The following is a 26,873-nucleotide window of genomic DNA, read 5'->3' as shown; positions in this document are numbered from 1 at the left end:
TGTGTAACTAGGTATGGTGATGGATGTTAATGAGACTTATTATGTCATTCATTTCATAACATATACAAATATCAAATTATTATGTTGTATACCTAAACTAAAATAATGTTATATGTCACTTATATCTCAATTTTTAAAAAGTCAAAGACAAAGAGAAATCTTGGAAGCAGCAAGAGAAAAATCATCAACAAATCAACAGGCCACAACATAGATGAAACGAGGACATTATGCTAAATGAAATAAGTCAGTCAAAAAAAACAAACAGCATGATTCCACTTACATGAGGCATCTAAAGTAGTCAAATTCATAGACAGTTAAGTGGAATGTGGTAACCAGGGGCTATGAGAAGGGGGAAAGGGGAGCTGTGTTTTGGGTATCGAGTTGCAGTATCTCAAGATTAAAAAGTTCTGGAGATCTGTTTCATCAGTGAACTGTACACTTACAAATGGCTAAAATGGTAAATTTTGTTATGTGTTTTTTACCACAATTTAAAAAAGAGAGGAGAAAAAACCTATGAGTGATATCCCTAACAAACACAGATGCAAAAGGCCTTAAGAAAATACAAGCCTAATAACGTGTAAAAGGATCTTAACAAGGGAAAGAATGGAGTTTTGACAGATGCCAATTGACACACGCCTCTGTTAGGGTCTCCACCCCAAGAGCCCCTCGAGTACAAGACAGGGAATGCTCCCCGGGGCCTCAGAGAATGTCATGGGGAAGGCAGCCACTCCTCCAGGCACCAGGAACATTCCAGAACCCGACTCAGCCCAGGCCAAGAGTGACTACAGGGGATACACGATTTCCAGACCCCTCTCTCGCAAAGGCTCAGCTCGTGCGATAGGCAGAGACGGAAACAAGAGGATCTACACCTTAAATCCACTCCAGCTAAGGAAAAGCAAGAAGGTGGAAGAGGTGTGGTTCTCAGTGTTTCTAAGAAATGGTGGTGCTGCAGGGTTCTCAGACCATTCCCGAACACAGCGCTCCATGTAGAAGAAACAACTAGCATACATTCTCTGGGCTTCAATGTCCTCATCTGTAAAACAAGGCCATTGGTTCCTGTTGCTCTGATATTCAAACAAGTCAGAAATACACATTCCAGACCCTCTAAAGGGCTGAGTCTCCCCTTCTTCTCTCTCCATCCCCAAACAGTCACCCATGACACAAGGGAATCAGTAATATCTTTACTGCAATGCATTCCATTCATCCATTTCTAACATACCTGGCGTGGAAGCTTATTTAGTGACCTCAGATAGTCTTTGTCCAGAATACAATTTCCAAGTGCATTCCCAAAACTTCTAAGAGTAAGGAAAAAAAAGAGTGAAATAGGTTGAGAATTATTACATGGTAATATCAGAGAACACAGTTAGAATCTCTGTGCAAGTTGCTTCTCAACTGTGGCAGAGAAGGACCCTAATATACATCCAAAAATGTTTACTGAGCACCTGCCACATTCATGCATTGCTTTAGTTTTAAGTTCTCAGAATACAGCACCATCCCTGCCCTCAGCAAGAGGCAAGGACTATGAAAAGACTCCTTAGCTACCTCCTGCCGTGGAGCACCAATTCCAGAGCAGAGATTTCTTCTGAGGACTGCTCCAATTCCCCAGCAACAGTGGGCTACACACACTTAGAGCACAATCCTCCCTGACAGAAGCTCTTCACTCGGGATGCCTGGTTATGTACCGCAAGTTTGTAGTGGATGTTCATTCATACATGTGTTTTTCTAGTGATTCAATTCACTTCAATTCTCAAAGGCCAAAAAAAAAAAAAAAAAGGCAAAATACCCTGTTCTATGTAACTAAGCTGTACATACACAATGAAAAACTGCTTACTGGGGAAGCTGTCTCGTACTCATGTGGAAAGGTCTCCGATCCATGACTGAGGCAGTGGGTGTGCAAAATCGAGCACAGAACAGAGAAGATACTATTCTACCATGTGTTCCCAAGAGGGGAGACTGACTAAGCATAAAGCAGCATGGGGGACACGCGGGAGAACAGGAAACGGGGCCAAGAGGTACAGGGGAGAGGGAGACTCAGGTTATTTTGATTTTTGTACCACATGAACGTATTACATTCTAAACAAACTAAAACAAAACAAAACTGCTCTGAAAGAAGAATCAAAATGAAGCAGGTCAGACTCTAGCTTTTGCTTACCTCAGCGCCCGCTTCAGCCCATCTGTCACCGCCTCCTTCCTTGCCTTCTCCAAAGACAAGGCTTTTGACTTGAGGCCCTCACTGACCCCATAGCCCACATCTTCATGATATGAGCCGTCCTGTGGGGGGAAGAGCCCAACATGAAGAGCTGCAGTCGTGTGTCCCTGTCACACAACTCTTTTTGCCCTGAACAGTGCCCACACTGGGCACATATTAACTCAGGAGCCTTGCTAAAGGGCACATGAATGGGCACCAAGAACTGTAAGAGAATTAATTTCCAGCACTATGTCCTTGATCTTATCTGCTGGGAAGTATGTGAGACAATTCTCCCTTCCCACCTCCTCTTTTACTTAAAAAAGGCATACAGCGGGGCGCCTGGGTGGCGCTGTCGGTTAAGCGTCCGACTTCAGCCAGGTCACGATCTCGCGGTCCGTGAGTTCGAGCCCCGCGTCAGGCTCTGGGCTGATGGCTCAGAGCCTGGAGCCTGTTTCCGATTCTGTGTCTCCCTCTCTCTCTGCCCCTCCCCCGTTCATGCTCTGTCTCTCTCTGTCCCAAAAATAAATAAACGTTGAAAAAAAAAAATTAAAAAAAAAAAAAGGCATACAGCTAACCCACCCTAAATCTCACTAGGGTGCATGACCCCAAGGTATAAAAACCTCTGGGACACTAAACAAAAAGAAAATGTGAAATATTATATTTAACGACTCTAATGATTGGATATTAAATCTTTTCACTAGTCAGGTGGTGTCCATTTCTGGCTTTCACCAAAAATGAAGGTAGACCTGATTGAGTTATTAGCTGATAGAGAACCAAATATAATTTTAGATGATAGCACTCTGTGATTTTTTAAAAAAAATTTTTAATGTTTATTTTTGAGAGAGAGAAACAGAGACAGAGACAATGCGTGAGCAGGGTAGGGGCAGAGAGAGAGAGAGAGGGAGACACAGAATTCAAAACAGGCTCCAGGCTCCAGCTGTCAGCACGGAGTCAGACACGGGGTTTGAACTCAGGAACAGTGAGATCATGACCTGAGCCAAAGTCAGACACTTAACTGACTGAGAAACCCAGGTGCCCCCGCCCCACACTCTGTGATTTTTTATATAACTCAGAAAGTTAATTCAAAGAAATGAGTGACACTATAACAAAACTCTCCATTCCCAGTTTATTATGTGAATAAGGTTTTTCAGTACTATTTACTAAAAATAAGAAGTTAGAATAGAATTAATGTTGAATGGTCTGTCTAGGAAAAAGTAATATTAAACTATGGATATATTTTAAAATTTTAATTTAATTTAAAAAATAAACTATGGATATATAAACTATCCAAAAAGAAAAAGCCTCATCCATCTCATTAAGAAATACATTTTCCACAAAAATTTATTTTTATTAAGTACACAAATTTTAATGTAGTTATGTTGTCTCCCTCACAGACACAACTGACTAATCAATTGTGTGTTAATAATACCTATAATAGTAATTCAATCCAGATTTTGTATAATTTATTTTTTTTCTTAACATTTATTTATTTTTGAGAGGCAGAGCAAGACACAGCACAGAGGAGGGATAGAGAGAGGGAGACACAGAACCCAAAGAAGGCTTCAGGCTCTGAGCTGTCAGCACAGAGCCTGACACGGGGCTCAAACCCACGAACTGTGAGATCATGACCTGAGCTAAAGTCAGACACTCAACCAACTGAGCCACCCAGGTGCCCCAAATTTTAAAAAATTTAAAGACCTAAGGTCACTGAAAATTTACTCAAAAAAATTACTTTTATATATACATACACACAGAGAGGAATTATACTAAGGTTATTAACAAGGTTCCAAACATATACATTCCAAACATTGTTTTATATATATTGATATATTATATTAGTATAAAGCCACTGGTGAAATAGAACAGGAGTTCAAGAAGAAACAATGTAAAATTTCTCATGATTAAAGAACACCTTGCTCATGTGTTTTTTTAAATAGATGACAGTATTTAATCACCTATTATTGAAAATCCATTGGTATATTTAAAAATGATGCAACAAAAAACTATGGGAGGAACAGATAAAGGAGATTAAGAATACACTTATCCTGATGAGCCATGAGAAATGTACAGAATTGTTGAATCACTATATTGCACACCTGGAACTAAAATATCCCAGTATGTTAACTATATGTGGATAAAAAAAAAAAAGGAAGAAAAAGATACAATACATTTATTTTAGAATGTCAAATTTGGGGGCGCCTGGGTAGCTTAGTTGGTTAAGTGTCCAACTCGATTTAGGCTCCAGTCATGAGCTCACAATGTGTGATATCAAGCCCCTCATCGAGATCTGCACTGACAGAGCAGAGACTGCTTGGGATTTTCTCTCTCTCCACCCCTCCCCAACTCATGCACACACTCTCTCTCTCAAAAATAAATAAACATTAAAAAAAAAAAGTCAAATTTTACAATATGCCAAGAAATATACCCTTGCAACTACAGCTTTCGCCCATTACCCAGAAGTAGAACATTCTTATGAAAGCTTTCATTTGCCAAAGTAGCATAAAGCAAAGAAGTACCATTAATTTGTATGGAAAATTTTTTGAGCATTCCCAGATCCAAAAACTAACCTCTTTTGTGGCACGTGGGTGGCTCAGTCAGTTAAGCATCCAACACCTGATTTCTGCTCAGGTCATGATCTCACAGCTTTGGGAGTTCAAGCCCAGCACTGGGCTCTGTGCTAACAGTGCAGAACCTGCTCAGGATTCTCCCAATCTCTCTGCCCCTCCCCTGCTCGCGCAAGCATTCTCTCTCCCTCTCTCTCTCTCTCTCTGAAGACAAACAAACAAGTAAATAAATAAATAAATAAATAAATAAATAAATAATGGCCTCTATTAGGCTTCTCTGATACATCAGGACACATCCTGCTAATGGTGGCACAAAATAAATCAAAATAAAGCATATTTGCTCACAGATATAGTTCAAAGCTATAGGAGCTTGATGCTGAGGAGCTCGGCAGGGCCACTCTTGCTGCCAGGGTTCACTTTTTGTCATAAAAGTGAAAATCCTCTTTGGATTTCTTTCATTTAAGTGAAAACAGGTACCAGTGTAGGTCTTCCATAAACGCAAAGCGGCATAGCACAAACTTTTGAAAGGCAGAGGACCTGTATTCATACTTACAGTGAAAACTTTTAGGAGTAAACTTAAAATGTGCAAGAAAACAAGAGTTTTTCACAATTCATTTAGGGACACATGAGTAAGAATGTTTGGCTACCACCATCCCAAAGAACACTGGCTGAGCCACAGCTCTAGTGCCTAGCTCTCCAGCTTGGCTGTGCCACCGTCCAGAGAATTCTCTACCTGCTCATTCTCTCTCACCGCCCACCCGATCCTCAGAGGCAGCAGGTCTATTCCATCACCCTCACCTTCAACTGGACTCTCACAAATGCACAGACTCCCACGTAGAACTTGCCATTGTTAAGGTCAACAAAATCTAGGAGTGGGAAAGAGAACCAGTTGAAGAGGATTCTGATCCCTGTGCCTCACCCACATTCCTCTGCTGGCAACCAAATATACCTACCCTACACATCCTCACCCACAAAATACTCTCATCAGAAATTAGTGCCAAAGTAAGGGAAAGAAGTTGCCATTGCCAGGAAACATACCCACATTCTGCTGTGTGATAGAGTGTGCCCAGCCATTGTAACCAAACATCTCATTGGCCAGATTAATTACCCTGTGACCCTCGATGTAACATACCTGGAAAAAGAAATTAAACGGGGGGAGAAAAGGGGCTTGTTAAAATTCCTTGCCATACTTAAATGTGAATCAAAATTTACTTAATTTATTCCTTACCAGCTTTTTTGGCAAAACTGCCCTTAAACATTCCAGGGAAATTCTCAGTGACCTTATTTCAAAGATCTTCCAGAAGAAACCAGTTAGAACTAATATTTTGTCTGAGGGAAGGGACTAAACTCAGAGGGGCAAGATATCCACTCACCTATCAGTTTCCAAAACTCAGTTCCCAAAAATGTACAAGGCTCAGGTTGACATATATTATAGAAGACCAAAAATATACACAGAAGATACAATTAGAAGCAAAAGAAACAGTTTTAAAAGATGGTATAAAAACCCCAAGATGGCAGGTATGGAAGTCTCAAGACAAAACTTGGGTCACTTCAGATGACACTGAAGGCTGGAACCCATCCCCTCCCAAAGACACTCAGAAACACCTAGGACTAGAGACCTTCTGAATCCATGAGGACCCAGAGAGGGAGCTGGCGAGATCATCTGAGTAGCCAGCTATATGGGCACCCACTTCGTAAGCATATAAACTCTCCTACCCTCTGGCCGCCTCCAGCCATTCGGCTACTGATGTATTCTGGGCCCAGCCTTTGCCTCAGAGCTTTCTGGATGGCCTGATACTCTTCTGCTGTGTACTGACACTGCAATCCAGAAAGGAAAAATTAAATTGGCATTTCCTCCATTCCTGATGTCAGCAAGTCTCCAACTGTTTTGGTCTCCAGACCCTTTTACACTCTTAAAAAGTACTGAGGATCCTAAGAGCTTTTGTTTATGTAGGTTATATCTATCCATATCAGGAATTAAAACTGAGAAACTCTTAAGGCACATCTTCCATCAGCCATCAAAGCAACGTCATTACATGCTGTGTATTCCCTTGGAAGTCCCACTGTTCACTCGCTTACAAGAGAATGAGTGGAAAAGGCAAGTGGTATGTTAGTGTTATTATGGAAATCATTTCGACCCCATGGACTCTGAAAAGTCTTGTGGACCCTCAGGGGTCACTGGACCACATTTTGAGAGCCAATGCCTTAGGTGTTACTACCATCCTTACAAAACTTTCTCAAGTAAACTTGAGAATTCATAAACTGAAATGTCCCACCTCGGGGTCTGTATATGACATTTATGCCCACGAGGGAGTAGGGGAAATCCACCATCCTCTCCAAAGTTTTATACCTCTTCTCTAATTCAACAATTATTTTCCATTGTATACACAGATAATATACTACTACTTGTTTTGATTTTTGTCCCCTTGGCAGTTCTCCCCTTGCCCTATGTAAACAAAATAAATGCTCACAAACAGATCTCTGGTAAAGACAAAGATAGAATTTGAGGGGACAAACTAAGAATCTCTTTTATGTGCACAGCATATCTCCACAGAGTAAATATGACACCAGAAACTCTGGATGCCTCCAAAAAGGGAACAGGAGTGATGGGGAAGTAGTGAGACTTTTCATTCGCATATAGTCTACGTTCCATTTTGAATGTTATACCATATGAATATGGAGCCTATCCAAGAAAATAAACACAATGTAAATCTAATCTCCAGTACCATCAGTCTTTTGGTGCTAAAATTCCAAAATGCCCTGAGAGTTCACCAGACTCCCAAATAATGCACCTAAAGGAAAAACCACTGATGATAAATAGCGCCCACATATATGACAGTGCTCTACAAGTTACTTTCTCATATCTTTTCACTTCACCTCATTCTTGCCAGGTATGAGAGAAAACACACAGTTACCTGTCCAAAGCATAACACAGAACTGCCACCAGCAGAAGGATGGCTGCCATGGCCTCCGAGAATCGCCTCCTCAGTCACGGACATGCTGATTCTGGGGGACTTCTACAGAAACAGAAGATTAAAAAAGATCTCAAAGAATGCTAAATGTAAAAGGCAAGAGCCTCTACTAAAACTCAGATGAAAGCATCCAGATGCAGTATCCTACAAATCACTTTATTTACTTGACACTTTTTTATAAGCACTGCCCCAGTCAAGGACTAAGTTCCTCAGTGCTATCATCCAACAGGCCACTGAGATCCTTTAGCGTCCACTTCTATCTTTCTGTTAAAATTTTTGCTGGAGTGGGGGTGCCTGCCTGGCTGGCTGGAACATGCTAGAGCATGCAACTTTTGATCTCAGAGTCATGATGTCAAGCCCCATGTGGAGAGTGTAGCCTACTTAAAAAATTTTTTTTCAGGGGCGCCTGGGTGGCGCAGTCGGTTAAGCGTCCGACTTCAGCCAGGTCACGATCTCACGGTCCGTGAGTTCGAGCCCCGCGTCGGGCTCTGGGCTGATGGCTCGGAGCCTGGAGCCTGTTTCCGATTCTGTGTCTCCCTCTCTCTCTGCCCCTCCCCCGTTCATGCTCTGTCTCTCTCTGTCCCAAAAATAAATAAAAACGTTGAAAAAAAAATTTAAAAAAAAAAAAAAAAAATTTTTTTTCTTCTTACTAGGGTGATGGTGCTGCTAATAAAGGTGATTTTTAGGGGTGCCTGGGTGGCTCAGTGGGTTAAATGTCTGACTTCAGGTCATGGTTTAATGGTTCATGAGTTAGAGCCCCATATCGGGCTCTGTGCTGGCACTGCAGAGCCTGCTTCAGATCTCTGTCTCCCCTCTCTCTGCCCCTCCCCCATTTGCACCATGCTCTTCTCTCTCTCTCAAAAATAAACATGAAAAAAATTTTTAAGTGAATTTTACAATTAGAATGTATTCTAATTGCAATATTTATAATGCAAAAAGCCAAAATTACAAAAAATCCCCAAAGAATAGGAAACACTCACCTGATTACTACCTACTATATGAGCAACATGATCCTGGCTTCAGTGGGGTCAAAATAGAAATATAAGCCACAATAACTGAACTGCTTTCCAGGAACTAACAAGCTAGCTGGAAGGAGAAGACTGATAGATAGGAAAATTAAAGAAGAAGAGAAGGCAGTACAGACGACCCTAACATTCAGGAAAAGTACAGCGTTAGACCAGTCAGCATCACCTGGGAACTTATTAGAAGTGTAAATCCTCAGGCCCTACCCTAGACCTACTGGATCAGAAACTAGAGATGAGGCCCAGGAGTCTGTACTTGCCCACTGAGGGATTCGGATACACACTCTAGTTTGAGAGCCAATGCATTAGACTGAGATTGGCAAATGTTTATAGTCCACTAGAAAACAGAATGACCCTCAGAAGGACCCTCTACCTAATTACCCCACACCTGTCTCAAATCAAATGGGTTCAGAGTTAGGCCTCAGCCTTTCTGTCCCCTTCTGGCATTCCAGATGTGGAAGTGAGGATGTGGTGAGTCCTCCGATGTGAAATTCCGGATTTCCCTGGGTCTTCCAGTAGGAGCCATGATCCACTATGCTGACCACACAGGAGCCCAGAGTCTGTATATCATCTCTGTAAAGGGGATAAGGCACTAAATACACGTCCTGCTGCTGGCGTGGGTGACATGGGGATGGCCACAGTGAAGAAAGGCAAACCAGAGCCCAGAAAGAAAGTACATCCAGCAGTGATAACTGGATAATGAAAGTCTTACCGGAGAAAAGATGGTGTGTTTTTCTATTTTGAAGGTAACACAGGGGTCACTGAAAACAATAAAGGTGAAATGACAGATTCTGCTATCATGGAACCAGTTGCAAAGGGGTGTACAGACCGGTACCCCAGGACTGCATCCAATGCTGGTGGTATTGCATGATCCTTTAGTGTATTTGTTAAAAAAAAATTAAGAATTATTTGCTCCTCATGTTTGCCTTCCTGTTCTTTTCTGCATGTCATTCTTCTTGGCACCACCTAGCCCTGGCCTACTATTATAGAATACAGTTACTCAGTGCAAACTTGCTGTGGGCACATGCAAAATAAACAGTACTTGGCAAAAAAAAAAAAAAAAAAAAAAAAAAGGCTTGTGCCTCAGCAAACTTACGTGTTGTAGTCTCCAGGTTATTTGCTGACAGTAAAACTACAAATCTAGGAATATCAAGTAGTAGGACTCTCCATACAGCATTACAATAGAATATTTAAGGGCTCAAGTTCTGTCAGCTTCTGCTTCTATCACCCACTGGCTGCTTGACCAAGGGAAAAATCACATAATCTCTCTAAATGATGTTTTCTCATCTAGAAAATGGCCATAATAATACTATCACTTCCTAAGGGTTCTGTCGAGATTAACATGATGCTGCATGAAAACTGCATTAGAATAGTGCCACATGAAGTACTAAATAAATGTTGGCTACGGCTAGGTGCGTGTCAATTTTCATATATACAGGATGATGAAAATGCAAAAAACTATTTAAATGATCATAAAATCAGGGTGCCTGGGTGGCTCAGTCAGTTAGGCGTCATGATCTCATGACTTGTGAGTTTGAGCCCCACGCCGGGCTCTGTGCTGACAGCCCAGAGCCTGGAGCCTGCTTCAGATTCTGTGCCTTCCTCTCTCTCTACCCCTCCCCCACTCACACTCTATCTCTGTCTCAAAAATAAATATAAGATTGGGGTGCCTGGGTGGCTCAGGTCATGATCTTCCAGTTAGTGGGTTCAAGCCCTGCATCAGGCTCTCTGCTGTCAGCACAGAGCCTGCTTCAGATCCTCTGTTCCCCTCTGTCTCTGCCCCTCTCCTGCTTGTGCTTTCTCTCCTTCCCTCTCAAAAATAAATAAACTTTAAAAAATAAACATCAAAAAAATTTTTACATAAATGATCATAAAACATTACATTCCAGCTAAGAATGAGATATTTATAACCTAGCACTAAAAAAGGAATAGCCTAACTAGATTAGTCAATAATATCTAAATTGCTATAACACAATCACTATATTGGACACCTGAAACTAATTATTACACCTTATGTTAACTAACTAGAATTAAAAACAAAAACTTAACAACACTTCACACACACTGGTATGGCTACAATAAAAAAGACAGTGAATAATCAAGGTTAGCAAGGATGTGAAGAAATTAGCGCGCGCGCGCACACACACACACACACACACACACACACACACACACACACACAATCTGTTAAAACAGGTGATGTGCTGTGGGAGCGGATATGGGCTAAATGGGTAAGGGGTATTAAGGAATCTACTCCTGAAATCATTGCTTCACTATATACTAACTAATTTGGATGTAAGTTTTAAAAAATAAAAAATAAAGTTAAAAAGAAAAGAATAAAACTTAAAAAAAAAACAAAACAAAAAACAGGTGTGTGCCTGGCTGCCTCAGCTGGTAGAGCACATGACTCTTGATCTCAAGGTCTTGAGTCCAAGCCTCAGTTTGGGGGTAGAGTTTACCTTTAAAAAAAGATCAGAGGCCTTTGGGTGGTTCAGTAGGTTGAGCATCCAACTCTTGGTTTTGGCTTGGGTCATGGTCCCAGGGTTGTGGGATCAAGCCCCACATCAGGCTCCAAGCAGAGCATGTACCCTGCTTAGGATTTTTCCTCTCTCCCTCTCTCTCTCTCCCTCTCCCTCCCTCCCTCCTGTCTGCCCCTTTCCTCCACCTGAGTCCTCTCTTTCTCTAAAAAATAAAAAATAGGGGCGCCTGGGTGGCGCAGTCGGTTAAGCGTCCGACTTCAGCCAGGTCACGATCTCGCGGTCCGTGAGTTCGAGCCCCGTGTCGGGCTCTGGGCTGATGGCTCGGAGCCTGGAGCCTGTTTCCGATTCTGTGTCTCCCTCTCTCTCTGCCCCTCCCCTGTTCATGCTCTGTCTCTTTCTGTCCCAAAAATAAATAAACGTTGAAAAAAAAAATTAAAAAACAAAAAAATAAATAAATAAATAAATAATAAAAAATAAAAAAATAGGGGTGCCTGGGTGGCTCAGTTGGTTGAGAGTCCGACTTCGGGGACTTCGAGGTCATGATTTCGCAGTCTGTGAGTTCAAGCCCCATGTTCTGTGCTGACAGTTCAGAGCCTGGAGCCTGCTTTGGATTCTAGGTCTCCCCCTCTCTCTGCTCCTCCCCCTGCTCATGCTTGCGCTCTCTCTCTCTCTCTCTCTCAAAAATAAACAAACATTTAAGAAAAAATTTTTAATAAAAAAATTAAAAGACCAAAACTCAAAATTGTTACAGCAGGAAATAGTGAAATGAAGATCTTATTTAGAATGTAATTGTAAATGGCAGAAAAGAGTTAAAAGAATGAAATGGATCTGTCTCCAAGGGGTGGAGAACAGTGGAGCAGGGATCTTCTTTTCCAAAATAAAACTTTTAGGGGTGCATAGATGGCTCAGTCGTTTAAGCATTCAACTCTTGGCTCAGGTCATCATCTCACAGTTTTTGAGTTCGAGCTCTGAGTAGGGCTCTGTGCTGACAGCACAGAGTCTGCTTGCTGTCTGCTTGGGATTCTCTCTCTCCCTCTCTCTCTAACCCTCCTGATTGCTCTCTCTCTCTCTCCCAAAATAAATAAACTTAAAAATTTTAAATAAAACTTTTAGCACTATTTTATTTTCCATATATGTACATGTATTATTTTAATAAAAACCAAAATTAAAAATTAAATATCTACTATATAAAGCAGAGGTTGGGGGGCACCTGGGTGGTTGAGCGACCAACTTCAGCTTAGGTCACGATCTCATGGTTCATAGATTCGAGCCCTGCATCAGGCTGTGTGGACAGCTAGGAGCCTGGAGCCTGCTTCAGATTCTGTGTCTCCATCTCTCTCTGCCCTCCCCTACTCACACACACTCTCTCTCTCTCTCTCAAAAATAAATACTAAAAAAAAAAAATTTAAAAAACAGAGGTCAGCAAACTTTTTCTGTAAAGTGCTAGAGAGTAATTATTTTAGGACTTGCAGGCTATGTAGTCTGTCATGACTACACAACCCTGGCATTTTAGTGTGAAAGCAGCCATAGATAATATGTAAACAAATGGGCATGGTTGTGTCCCAATAAGACTTTATTACAAAAAGAGGTGTAAGATTTGGTCCACAGGCCATAGTGTGCCATACTTGCTATAAATAATGCTTTGAACGTTAAAGTCAGATGTGGTTCAACACCCAGTTCCACTCAGTAAGTTACTTACATTGAGCAATTGCTCAAACTCTCTGTGCCCAAATTTCCACATCTGTAAAGGGGAATATTCATAAAAGCAACCTCATAAATTTATCATATGATAATGATGTGATTAATAATTATATCCAACAAAAATCATTAGATACTAAAAAGTTGTTGGGGGATGTTCACAGCGTCTCAAATGAACACCTGTCGACTTGTTACAAACAAAGGGCTATATATTGGGAAGGTACCTAATGCTACAGAATTGCACTTAAAAATGGTTAAAAGGAGGGTTGCCTGGGTGGCTTAGTGGGTTAAGCGTCCAACTTCAGCTCAGGTCATGACCTCACAGTCTGTGAGTTCCAGCCCCACATCCGGCTCTGTGCTGACAGCTCAGAGTCTGGAGCTACTCAAATTCTGTGTGTGTGTGTGTCTCTCTCTCTGCCCCTCCCCCACTTGCATGCTGTCTCTCTCTCAAAAATAAACATTAAAAACATTTATTTTTAATGGTTAAAATGATAAATTCTATGTTATATATATTTTGCCACAATAAAAAAAAAAGAGGGAGGGGCGCCTAGGTGGTTCAGTTGGTTAAGTGTGCAACTCTTGATTTCAGCCCAGGTCATGATCTCACAATTGTGGGATCCAGTCCTGAGTCAAGCTCTGAGCTGACAGTGTGGAGCCTGCTTAGGATTCTCTCTCCCTCACTCTCTGCCCCTGCCCCACCTGTGCATGTGCACTCGTGTTCTCTCTCAAAATAAATGAACATTTTTTTAAAAAGAAGGGAGAGTAATTTAACATAATAAGGGTTCATATATCCTTCATGCAAGATCTAAGAGTCTGGTGGCCCTGGCCATACTGTCGCTGTGTCATCTAGCACACTTGACCTCCAAGGTCATCACTGCAGGGGTAGAAAGAGTTGGAAAAGTCACACTGGTTCATAGCTGCCTTAGGCCAGAAGTGATATAGATCACTTCTGGTCACAGTTCACTGGACAGCTCTTGTCACAAGGCCCCAACTTAATTGCAGTAGAGGCTAGGAAATTTAAGGCATTTGAATATTCGGTGACTACTGTCTCTTCCACATCCATTCCCCCCCCCACCCCACTCCAATATGAACCCCTAGAAGGCAGGAGGTTCTTCTTGATTCTTCTTGGCACCCCAATGACTAGCATGGAACCTTGCTCATGCAGGGCTAGGAAGGGAGGGTTTGGTGAGTGATTAAATCAGTGACTGGCTAGATGAATGAATGAATGAAATACATAATGTAGGACATGCAGACAAAGCATATTTTTTAATTCTTTACAAACTAACTTTATAAGGCAAGAGTTACACTTCTCACACTTAAAAAGCAACTTGATACTTTTCTAAACAATATCTTAAGATTCAACCTCTTATGACAGAAAAGGACAACTTCGTCCCTGCCCATAAAGTAAAACATAGAATCATTTTTCTTACATTTTTTCCAGTTACTTCTTCGGCGGGGGGGGGGACAACTTACCTTTCCTAAAACTGTCCACAACCATTTTCCCATTATAAAATTAAAATATCTTTATTGTAGAAACATCTATTAAAAAATAAGGAAGTAAAATTTGGCTGGATCCCCACCAACAGATGACTTTTTTTTATATGTGATTGAGTTTGTATTATGTTTAAATTCTTTTTTTTAATGTTTATTTATTTTTGAGAGAGAGACAGAGCATGAGGAGATGGAGAGAGAGGGAGACACAGTATTTGAAGCAGGCTCCAGGATCTAAGCTATCAGCACAGAGCCCAATGCAGGGCTCGAACCCATGAACCTGAGATCATGACCTGAGCCAAAGTCGCATGTTTAACTGACTGAGCCACCCAGGCGCCCCTTACAGTTATTTATTTATTTTGAGAGAGAGGGAGAGGGAGAGAGCGTGAATCCCAAGCAGGCTTCATGCTGACAGTGCGGAGCCCAATGAGGGGCGCAAACTCATAAACCATGAGATCGTGACCCAAGCCGAAACCAAGAGTCAGATGCTTAACCAACGGAGTCACACAGCTGCCCCAAGTTTATATGTATGTTTAATGTGTATATGTGTATGTGCATATTTGTTAAACAAAAGGAGAATCAAATCTGGGAAGCATATCTTATCCTGCACCTCAAATCTTCTTGGCCTTGTCTGTCTCTGAGGCCTTTGATCAGTTTTTCCACCCTGGTTGTCATTAGGTGGAACAAATGGGCATGAGTTTTAAATGAATGCACATAGGTACAACCACTGGTCCCTTACTTCCTGCTCATGGTAATGCCTCTCACTCCCACCCCTGGCCTCCCTCTTGCCTTTGAGGTGTGAGAACCTGTGGGGTCCACCTGATGTCCATACATGTACAACCTGGAAGTTTGAGGGAGTTAATATACCAGGGGCAAACCTTTTACCAATAAGATGCAGACGCTGAGGGAGAAATTCTTCTTCCTTCGGGTGTATTGTCCTGGGACACAGTACTTCAGACATCCTCCTGAGAGACAGCTTTAGGAAATCAGTCAGTTGTACCTTGTTACCAAGCGGTAGCCAGCTTGGACATGTACTCTTGAACCGACTTAATCTCCTCTCCTCAATTCCCCTTTCCTTACTTCTGCTTCCTGAAAAAATAACAGCCCATAAGCTTTTGCCTCAAGCTCTAGGTTCTGGGATACCCAGATATAGAGATACCATGGATGCTCTGCTAATTATCCCTTCAGCTCTTACCACAGTAGTGCACCCTGCCCTAACTTCCAAATGCCAACATTTGTATCTCTTTACCTGAAGGCCTTTTTTGGCATCCAGGGCCCATTTTTGTACCTGTTCATGCTAAGCTAGAAGTGTCAGAGAAATGATGCCCCTGGGAGCAGCCCTCTAACAGTGACTGACTAGAGCTGGTGTTTAAGGACCCTAGATTTCTTACCCCCTTTGTGGGATAACACTGAGCTGTGAGTTCTACATTGGCTCAAGTTCCCCAGTCAAATTAGGTTTGGTTGCCCACTGGTGGTGACTGGCTTAACCATGCATGCTCCGTGGACTGCCTTTTCTTTCCCATCTCACTTCCCTCTGCTCTACCAGTACATCTTGGGCTCTACTCTCAGACAAGCTACCTACATTTGGCGAAAAATGTAGGGAGAGCAAAAGATACCTTTACAATGGAAAAACCTGGCAGATGCTTCCTTAATCAGGTAATCAAACATAATGTCACTAGTAATAATCACATCATAAGCTTCCTGATGGATACACTGAAAAGATCACATCACTTAGAAAGTATTTCTACCAATTTAATCATGACTTTAACCAAGAGGAAATAATCAGACAAGTTTAAATCTACAAGGCTTGGACTCAAACTATGTCAATGTCAATGTCTCAAAAAACCAAAACAAAGCAAAACAAAGAGGCTACTGAATGCCTCTAGATTAAGAGACTAAAGACACACAATGTCTTTTTGCAACTTATTCTCAAGTCATTCAACTAGTAAAACATTATTCAACGAATAAAATGTGTGTGTGTATGTGTATGTGCAAAGAGAATGAGAGGAAGATAAATCGAAGTAACAAATTTATGAATCCAGGTGAAGGATATGCAGGCCTCCCTTGTATAACTTTTCTGAAGGCTTCAAATGTTTCTTTTTTTTTTTTTTTTTTTTTTTTTTTTTTCAACGTTTATTTATTTTTGGGACAGAGAGAGAGACAGAGCATGAACGGGGGAGGGCCAGAGAGAGAGGGAGACACAGAATGGGAAACAGGCTCCAGGCTCTGAGCCATCAGCCCAGAGCCCGACGCGGGGCTCGAACTCACGGACCGCGAGATCGTGACCTGGCTGAAGTCGGACGCTTAACCGACTGCGCCACCCAGGCGCCCCAAAGGCTTCAAATGTTTCAAAACAAAATGTTAGGAAAGACGTCCTGCATAGACAAGGTTATGGCAGCTACATAAATCCAAATATCCCAATACATCCAATGCAGATCAAAAAAGAGGAACAAATAAAACCACAAATATCCTGTATCTTCTAATATAATTAGAAGACTGAAGCTTCCTTTTCAAATCAGGGCCCCAGTAGAATGGCTCCTGCAAATAAGGGCGTTGAGAAGAAGGGCCATTCTGCCATCATTCTGCCATCAACGAGGTAGTGACCAGAGAATATACCATCAACATTCACAAGCACATCCATGGACTGGGTTACAGGAAGTGTGCCCCTCAGGCACTCAAAGAGATCTGGAAATGTGCCATGAAGGAGATGGGAACTCCAGAAATGCATGTTGACATGAGGCTCAACAAAGCTGTCTGGGCCAAAGGAGTAAGTAACATTTTAAACTGTATCCATATGCAGTTGTCCAGATAATGTTAATGAGGATGAAGATTCACCAAACAAGCTCTATATGTTGGTGACCTATGTACCTGTCACCACTTTCAAAAATCTACAGTTAATGTGAATGACAACTAATCGTTGATTGCCAAATAAAGGTATGCTGCAAAAAAGAAAGAAGAGGAGAAGGAAAAAGAAAAGAAGAAAACTGAAAATACTACAAGCTTCAAAATGCCAGCAATTTCTGGTGGAGATATTTCTCAAATGTTCATCATAACCCTTCAAGGAAAGTAAGGTGAGATGTAGGTGGGAAGAGAAGTGCATACAAGAAAGAGGAGGATGGAGAGCATAAGATGGAACTAAAATTGCTCCCCAGAAAAGAAAACCCACTTTTAGTATGAAGATACTAACAAAGAGTTTCGGTAGGTCAGAGCAGTCCAGAAATAAAAGGTATACACAACTCAAGGAGGCAGTCTTGGAAAGCCAGTGTTTCTGGAGAGAAGAGGGCAAAAAGGAATGAGAAGTGCCCTTGAAACTGTGCCGTAAAGGGCAGATGACAGATCCTGTAAGATAAGAGAATATTTAAAAGTCAGGGGACATATAATCATGCCTCCCAAAAAGCCTTCTAATAAAGAAACCATACTCACTACACTTACAAAAGAATAGAAACTGGGGCACCTGTGTGGCTCAATCGGTTAAGCGACCGACTTCAGCTCAGATCATGATCTCACAGTCTGTGGGTTTGAACCCCGCATCAGGCTCTGTACTGAGAGCTCAGAGCCTGGAGCCTGCTTCGGATTCTGTCTCCCTCTCTCTGCCCCTCCCCTGCTCACGCCTCTGTCTCTCTCTCTCTTTCTCTCAAGAGTAAATAAACATTTTTTAAAAATTAAAAAAAAAGAATAGGAACTATTCTTGATAGGAATCTTGTAAACCACCTGACAACCAATGTTGTTCACAAAATGCAAAATAAAAGAGTCCATGAACTTAAAGACAGTGCAATAGAATTATACAATCTGAAGAGGAGAAAAAGACAGACTGAAAATAATGAAAGAGCCTCAGGGTCCTGTGGAATAATATAAAAACAGCTAACACAGATATAACTGGAAGTCTCAAAAGAAGAGATTAAAGAGAATGGAAAACAAAAACAAAAAAAATTTGAATGGCTTGAAATGTCCTAAATTGGGTGACACGCATATATTTATACATTTAAGGTCAGCAAACCTCAAACAGGATAAATACAAGGAAAATCACACTTAGACACACCCTAGGCAAATTGCTGAAAACCAAAAATAAAGAGAAAATCTTGAAAGCAAAGAAAAATGGCCCAGCATATACAAAATAATAATAAAAATGATGTCTCCACCTTACAATAGTTTAAAAGACATACTTAGGAATAAATTTAAGGAAAGGTGTAGAAGACCTCCCTGTTGGAACACTACAAACAGTATTAAAAAAAAATTAAGACCTAAGTAAAAAGGGAGATGTACCACGTTCATAGATTTCAAGAGTCAATAACCATTAAGATGTTAATTTTTCCCAAATTGATCTAAAGATTAAATGCCATCCCAGTCAAATTCCTCAGACTTTTTTGTAGAAACTGATAAAATGATTCTAATATTTATATGGAAAATGCAAAGGAACTGCATTAGACTGTCCACATCAATCTTGAAAAACAACAAAGCTGAAGGACCTACACTATGTGACTTCATGACTTACTATAAAGCTCCAGTAATTAAAATAGAATTAAAACTGACATAAGAATTGATCGGTGGAACAGGAAAAAAAGCCCAGAAACCAACCACCACTCAAACAGTCACAAGAATGCAATCCCGGGGCGCCTGGGTGGCTCAGTTGGTTGAGCATCCGAATTCGACTCAGGTCATGCTCTCGCAGTCTGTGAGTTCCAGCCCCGCGTCGGGCTCTGGGCTGATGGCTCGGAGCCTGGAGCCTGCTTCCAATTCTGTGTCTCCCTCTCTCTCTGCCCCTCCCCCATTCATGCTCTGTCTCTCTCTGTCTCAAAAATAAAATAAACGTTAAAAAAAAAATTAAAAAAAAAAAAAAGAATGCAATCCCAATCAGAAAGGTACAAATGTAATGCAATGGCATTTTCAACAAATGATCTGACAACTGAGTATCTCTATGGGGAAAAATTTTCATAGTTTTCACAAAATATTTTTTATACCATTCACAAAAACCAGAGATAAATCATAGGCCTAAATATAAAAGCTACAACTACAGGGGCACCTGAGTGGCTCAGCTGGTTAAACATCTGACTCTTAATTTCAGTTCAGATCATGATCTCACGGTTTGTGAGTTTGAGCCCTACATCGGGCTCTACGGTGATAGCACATGGAGCCTGCTTGGGATCCTCTCTCTTCCTCTCTCTCTCTCTGCCCTTTTCTGCCCATCTCTCTCTCCTCTACTCACAAAATAAATAGATTAAATAACATTTTTTAAAAAGTTACAACTATAGGGGCACCTGGGTGGCTCAGTCGATTAAGCATCCAACTTCAGCTCAGGTCATCATCTCACAGTCCGTGAGTTCAAGCCCCACGTGGGGCTCTGTGTTGACAGCTCGGAACCTGGAGCCTGCTTCAGATTCTTTCTCTGCCCTTCCCCTGCTCACGCTTTGTCTCTCTCTCTCTCTCTCTCAAAAATAAAAAAAAGATTTAAAAAAAATTTTTTTTAAATAAACATTAAAAAAAAGAAAATAAAAAAATTTTAATAGAAATAACATATAATCCAATAATTAAACTACTGGGTGTTCACCCCTCCTTAAAAAATGAAAACACTAATTTGAAAAGATATATGCAGCTTTATGTTTATTGCAACATTATTTTAAAAAGCCAAGATATGGAAGAAGTCTAAACATCCATCAATAGATGAATAGATAACATAATATTTCATAAAAAAGGATTGAAATCTTGACATTTGCAACAACATGGATGGATCTAGAGAGTATAATGCTAACTGAAATAATTTAGTCAGAGAAAGACAAATGTCGTATGATTTCACTAATATATAGAATACAATAAACAAATGAATACATAAACAAACACAAAACAGAATCAGACCTATATGGTTGCCAGAGGAAGGGAGTTGGGAGGATAGCCAAAATGAGTGAAAGGAGTAGAAAATAGAGACTTGCAGTCATGCAATGGGAATAAAAGGCACAGCATAGAGAATACCGTCAATGATACTATCATAGTGTTGTATGGTGACAGATGGTAGCTACACTTGTGGTGAGGCCAGCATAACATATACAGATATTGAATTACTATGTCATACACCTGAAATTAATGTAATGTTGTGTGTCAACTATCTTCAAATAAAAATTTAAAAAATCTTTTCCCAAAATATAAATAAATAAAAATTTTTAATTAAAAAAAAAGCTACAACTATAAAATTTCTAGAACAAAATATACGACTATATCTTTACATCCTAGAAGTGGTCAAGATTTCTTAGGACTCAGAAAGCTATAACTATAAAAGAAAAAAATGATAAACGTGACTACATCAAAATGTAATGCTTTGCTTATCAAAGGACACCCTATGAAAATGAATAGGCAACCACAAGAGACTGACATCCAGGATATAAAAAAAAAAAAGATATAACTCCTACAACTCAATAATAAAGACCAATAACCCAATTTTAAGTGGTCAAAATCTGAGCAGGCACTTAACAAAGAAAGATATACAAATGTCAATAAGCACAGGAAAGTGTTCAACAGCATTAGTAATCAAGGACTAAAATTAAAACCATAATGACATACCCCTCTGTACCCTCCAGAATGGCTAAAAATAAAGATTGCAGCACCAAAAGTTGGCAAGGATGTGAAGCAACTGGAATTCTCATATACTGTTGACTAGAAACAAACTGGTAAAACTATTCAGCTGTAAGCACATGCCACCCTTCAAGAAAAAAGAGTAATGACTTGAAGATGGAGCCTCAGGTTCAGAGGGTAGAGCAGCAGCCAGATTATCCCCAGTCCTTGAATCCTAAATGGCCCTTTATGTGCCCTGGAGATCAGTTCTGTTAGGTAGGTGTAGGTACTTGCCTATTCATTTTCATAGAGTTGTCTTTGATGAGAAGTTTTAAATTTGATGTAATCATATTTGTCTTTTTTTTTTTTTAAGTGGGGATTGCTTTCTAAGTCTTGTCTAAGAAACCTCTACACACCCCCAGGTCATGAAGATATGCTTTTATATTTTCTTCTACAAGCCTTAAAGTTTCATAATTTTGGAAATAAAACTGGTAATTTCTTTAGAAATTAAACATGCATCTGCCATATGACCCAAGAATCTTCTGAAAGATGGTTTCTGAGAGAAATAAACACATATGGCCAAGAAAAGATTTGTGGGACGGAAAGGGAAAGAGCTTGAACCAGGGCAGGGGCTGTGAGCAAGAAATGGGTGAATTGGAGAGATATTAAGAAGGTCAACGAGATTAGCAAGAATGTTTTTATTCTTATCCACTTCCTTTTCACCTAAAAGCATTTCTAATTATACACGAAAGGAGGGAGGAAGGAGTAAGAGGGAACGAGGAATGTTACATATGGAAATTTTTCTCTTTTGTCTGACTTTTTCTCATCTTTATTAAAGACTGGACAGGGCATGATCATGAAGGGTATTGTAAGCCACCTTAAAAAACTTGAAACATTGGGGTGCCTGGGTGGCTCAGTTGGTTCAACTTCCAATTCTTGATTTTGGCTCTGTGCTGGGCGTGGAGCCTGCTTAAGATTCTTTCTCTCAAAATAAATACATAAATATTTTTTTAAAAAAAGGTTCTCTCTCCCCCTCTGCCCCTCTCCCACTTGTGCACGCACATACTCTCTCTCAAAAAAAAAAAAAAAAAAAAAAAAAAAAGCTTAAACATTAGCTTGTAAACCATGGGAGAGCAATGGAAATTTTAAACTAAGTCAGTTAAGTCTCTGAAGTCTCTTCTTTGTCAATAGTGAATAACTGAGGAAGAGACCAGTTAGAAGTCTATGTTACCACGGTCCAGAAAAAAAATGATAAAGGAAAATCATGGAAATGTTGAGAAAGGATGGACTCTGGATATGGTTTTCAGGAGGCAGAATTGACAGAACTTAGTGATGAGGGAGGTTCTGATTCCAAGGATCAAGAACAGCAGGATTGGGTATTAAGGTTTTTTCTTTTATTTTCATTTATGTACATGCTGCTATATTTGTGAAACTTCAAATGTTGTCTGTTCTTTCAAGCTTTATGTAGCTTACACTCTAAGAATTAATCTATGTTCCTACAGCATTTTAGACATACATCAAAGCACATATTGCACTGTAATCCACACTCAGCCATTCAAGAGCAAAAGAGCCATATACTAATTACCGATAACTGGCATTAGTGAGCCAATAATGAAATCGGTTATACAGTCAATTCTCATTATTCACTGTAGTTCTATAAAGTCACCATGAACCCCAAATTATCAAATACCAAACCACTACTCCTAGGAGAAACACAAGATTAGGTTCCTGTGAGCCTCTGGTCACAATATTTTCTTACATCAGTCAATACATAATCTTGTTTGATGTGTGTTTCTGTTGAAAGATACCTTACTCAATACATACTAAGTCCTTAACATTGAACCCACAGCCAGCAGCATATAACTGCTTTAGATAAGCATATAACAGCTTATCTAAAGGAAGCTTTCCTTTCTCTGTGAGACATCACAGTCTTCTTACACTGGTAATGCTAGATAGCACTTCAGCAATATGCTTGGAGGCCATTCCAAACTGAAATCGCTAACAAAAAGTATGAAAATGAGAAAAATGTGACACTAAATATACTTAAAAGCACCGTGAGTGTTGAATTAGGGGTTACAAAGAAATTTTAGTGAGGTGAATTCCCCAAAACACATTCCATGAATAATGAGGACTGAACAGGGTTTTTGTTTTGATATAAAACTTCTCTCCCACAGCTAGCTCAGTTATATTTTTCATACACTCATCTCCAGCTACACCCAGCTCATATCACAAGGTAACAACAGGTCATGGCACACATCACACAGAAACACAAATATTTCTCTGCTTTCACTACAGTTAGTGGTCTAAGAGAAAAGACTTTAAAAAGACAAACTTCCCCAAAAGATCCCAGACCTGAGGCCACTAAAATATCTGAGCCAGTCCCGGAGTTAAATAATGCTGGCATATGAGAATTTAGTTCAAAAATGTGACTCAAACTGTGATTTGTATGGAGGAACAGACCTTAAAAGGTCTAGTAATGCAAAAGTAATGCAGAAGTACAAAAAACTCAAATGCCCATTAACTAAATGGACAAACAAAATGTGGAATATCCCTACAACAGATTGTTATTCAACCATAAAAAAGAGCGAAGTACTGGCACAGGCTAGAACATGCATGAACCTTCAAAACATTATGCTACGTGAAATAAACCCATCATACAAAAAACAAAAACTGTAGGATTCCACTTCTGTGAAATATCTAGAATTGGCAAATTCAAAGGCAAAAAGTTGATTACTGGGGTGAGGATAGGAGCAAATGAGAACTGCCCGCTAATGAGTTGTGGGTTTCTTTGGGGGGTGATAAAAATGTTCTGGAACTAGACAATGGTGATGGTCGCAAAGCCCTGTGAATATACTAAAACCACCGAACTGTTTAAATGGATGAAATGTAATCGTATGTGAATTGTATCTCAATTAAAAAAAAAATCTATAAAGGCTGAATATGCGGCTAAACTTGAGTATCAAATTCTTTAAAATGGATAATTCCTTCCCTCCTGATATTCATCCCAACTCCGTGCAGCTACCGACACAAATTTCAGCACCCTTCACTCCGGTCAACAAGCAGCCTCTGGAGTTCTCGCGCCGTGCAGGGGCCGCCACAATTAACAGTATGCTGCTGCACCCCCGTCGTGGCGTCTCGGAGTGTTGGTCCAAGTTTCCTGTGCCCCTGTCCCTCCTAACCACACTCTAAGCAAGCCGTGATCCTGACCCCTACTGTACTAATTAGTACAGGCCTCGGGACTCAGGATCACTCTGCCGTGGCCAGGAAGAGCTCAACCGCCGCCCCCAAGCGATCTGCTCAGAACCTGCGACGCCCCACGATCCACAGTCCCCAGCCGGAACCACCCCAACTGGGCCGTTCCCCCCTCCCTCCTCACTTACGCGCTTCTGGCAGCGCGCGGTGCACGCAGGGAGCTCGGTCTACGCTAAGTACAAAAGGAAGCTAGTTTAGATAGAGCCGCGCAGAGGAGACTGGGAAAGCAGTGCCAGAGAACCCTGGGAAGAAGGTCCAAATCAAGAGCGAGCCCTGGGCGGGGAAGGACAGGAGGAGAAGCCGTAAATCAAGGCGGGGAAGGGGAGAAGAGCCGCAAAGCAATCTGCCGAAGCCGTAAAGCAAGCTGGAAGCACGACGCTGACCTCGATGTGCAAAACCACTCCCCGCGTCACTCCCTCTGCCTCCATTTATCCCTGCGGCTGCCTGTAATTCTTGCAGCTGCCCAGGTCTCGGCTGCCCCCTAGCGGGCCGGGTGAACTCACGTGGGGCATTCCAGCGCCTTCTTGAAAGACCTCAACAAACCCAATCCCGATAGAATGAGGCGACTGGGCGGGGTAGGAATTTCTCACTACCCGGCCGTGCACGCGAGGGATTGTGCAGGATAAGAAAAACATGCTTTTAAGTCTTATTAAGAATAGTCATCAGAGCCCTTCATAGATTCCACCCCAGAAAGGAACAGCAAACCGAGGCAGTGTGGACATGTTTGCTCACTAAGCCTTCATCTACTGCCACCTCCGCACACACCCGCTCATCACCTGATGGCTTCTTAAATTAGCTGGGACCGGAGGGAAGTGACAGTATGGCGACATGGGGGAAGGGAGTTCTTTAGAATGGCCCTTGGAACTGTGCCTTGCAACTGGGTGATGACTGAATATCCTGTCAGCAATGTTCAAAAACAAGATTAAAATGTTTAGTCATCACAAGCCCGTCTTAGTTACTTAAGAACTCCAACAAAATCATTCTCATACATTTTCAAATTGGTTGTTTCAATACACTCCTTTTAACCAGACGGTTCATTACCTGAGCAACAATACTCCAGGGCAATACATCTAGTCATTTCCTGAATGACTACTCACTCTTCCTAGTAACACCATGGGAAGCTGAGTAAAAAGTCTAGAATCAGACCGAATGCATAAACAATGTATTTGGTAAAGGGAGCATTTCAAATTAACCAAGAAAGAAATGGTTTACTTTTAAAACGGTGCTGGGACGATTAGTTAACTGTCTGGGTTAGATTTCTTATCAAAACGTACAATGAAATAAATTACAATTAATTCAAGAGTGAAATGCTAAACACAGAGATACACATAAAGTAAAAAATATAGAGATGAGCATCCGACCTCAGAATGGAGAAGGGTTTTCTAAGTATAAAATGAGAAATTGTAAGGTAAAAGATGAACAAATGTAACCAAATAAACTTTTTAAACTTCTGGAAGTTGAAAATAAAATAAACTTTCGAAGTAAATAAGAAAAAGAAGGACTATCATGAATGGCAAAGAGAGCTTGTGTATAAAAAGTTCTAACAACTCAAGAATGACATGGGGCACCTGTGTGGCTCAGTCACTTAAGCCTAGGACTCTTGATTTTGCCTCAGGTCATGATCTCATGGTTGATGAGTTCCAGCCCTGACTCCTGCTCTGTACTGAGAGCTTGGAGCCTGCTTGGGATTCTTGGATTGTCTCTCTCCCTCTCTCTCTGCCCCTACCCTGCTTACACCCTCTCTCTCTCTCTATCTCTCTCTCAAAATAAATAAACTTTAAAAAAAGAAAAAGAAAGAAAGAAAGAAAGAAAGAAAGAAAGAAAGAAAGAAGAAAAGAGAATAACAGACAGGGGAGCCTGTGGCTCAGTCAAACCTCAGTTAAACCTCCGACTTCAGCTCAGGTCATGTTCTCCCCATTCCTGGGTTCAGCCCTGCGTGGGGCTCTGTGCTGACAGCGCAGAGCCTGGAGCCTGCTTTGGATTCTGTGTGTCCCTCTCTCTGCCCCTCGCCACTCACACTCTGTCTCTCCTTGTTTCTCAAAAATGAATAAACATTTAAAAAATTAAAAAAAAAAAGAATAACAGGCAAATGGGGTGCCTGAGTGGCTCAGTCTGTTGGGTTGGACTCTTGATTTTAGCTCAGGTCATGATCCCAAGATCATGGGATAGAGCCCCACGTTGGCTCCACGCTGAGCATGGAGCCTGCTTAAGATTCTGTCTCTCACCCTCTGCCCCTCTTCCTGTCTCTCTCTCTCTCAAATTAAAATTAATTAATTAATGTTGTCTGTTAATATTCAGTGTAGGTGATACTCTTACACTGCTAATAGGAATATAAACTGATGCAACCTTTCAGGAAAGAAAACTGGCAATATATATTGAAAATATATACCCTCTGACCCAGGAATTCAACCTCCAGGACCTTATCAACTAAAGAAAATATCAGGGATGTACACAAAGATTTCTACCCTAAAAATTAATGGAAACAAATTTAAATACCACATTATAGGATCTGTTCAATAATACAGCCATGAATGGGGCGCCTGGGTGGCTCAGTCAGCTGAGCTTCCGACTCTGGCTCAGGTCATGATCTCACGGCTGGTGAGTTCGAGCCCCGGGGTCGGGCTCTGTGCTGACAGCTCAGAACCTGGAGCCTGCTTGGGATTCTG

General features: G+C 41.0%; 1 protein-coding gene and 2 pseudogenes across 8 annotated transcripts in view; 2 read left to right on the top strand and 1 right to left on the bottom strand.

Moving 5' to 3' along the window:
* The window catches only part of RAD52 (RAD52 homolog, DNA repair protein), a 34,785-nt gene extending 10,332 nt beyond the window's left edge, over window positions 1-24,453 (bottom strand). Inside the window, exons 1-7 of one of the 8 annotated variants that reach the window (XM_047065537.1) lie at window positions 24,336-24,453; window positions 7,668-7,769; window positions 6,469-6,570; window positions 5,791-5,884; window positions 5,551-5,618; window positions 2,153-2,271; window positions 1,220-1,295 (exon numbers count right to left, since the gene is read on the bottom strand). In XM_047065537.1, the coding sequence (XP_046921493.1) occupies window positions 1,220-1,295; window positions 2,153-2,271; window positions 5,551-5,618; window positions 5,791-5,884; window positions 6,469-6,570; window positions 7,668-7,751 (543 nt within the window). In that variant the 5' untranslated portion in view covers window positions 7,752-7,769; window positions 24,336-24,453. Of the gene's footprint in view, window positions 1-1,219; window positions 1,296-2,152; window positions 2,272-5,550; window positions 5,619-5,790; window positions 5,885-6,468; window positions 6,571-7,667; window positions 8,006-8,704; window positions 9,789-15,293; window positions 16,267-24,335 lie in introns of those variants that run through there. The other 7 variants (XM_047065538.1, XM_047065539.1, XM_047065533.1 and 4 more) reach the window with 7 other exon arrangements.
* LOC124501392 (60S ribosomal protein L23-like) lies at window positions 9,199-9,617 on the top strand (annotated as a pseudogene).
* LOC124501839 (60S ribosomal protein L31-like) lies at window positions 16,947-17,318 on the top strand (annotated as a pseudogene).
* Window positions 24,454-26,873: the final 2,420 nt, after the last annotated feature.

This window comes from Lynx rufus, unplaced genomic scaffold (assembly GCF_022079265.1).
Source record: "Lynx rufus isolate CCGP_SWC_20201006 ecotype Redwood Valley unplaced genomic scaffold, mLynRuf1.p SCAF_7, whole genome shotgun sequence".
NCBI lineage: Eukaryota > Metazoa > Chordata > Mammalia > Carnivora > Felidae > Lynx > Lynx rufus.
This window is presented reverse-complemented; position numbering and strand designations above follow the sequence as displayed.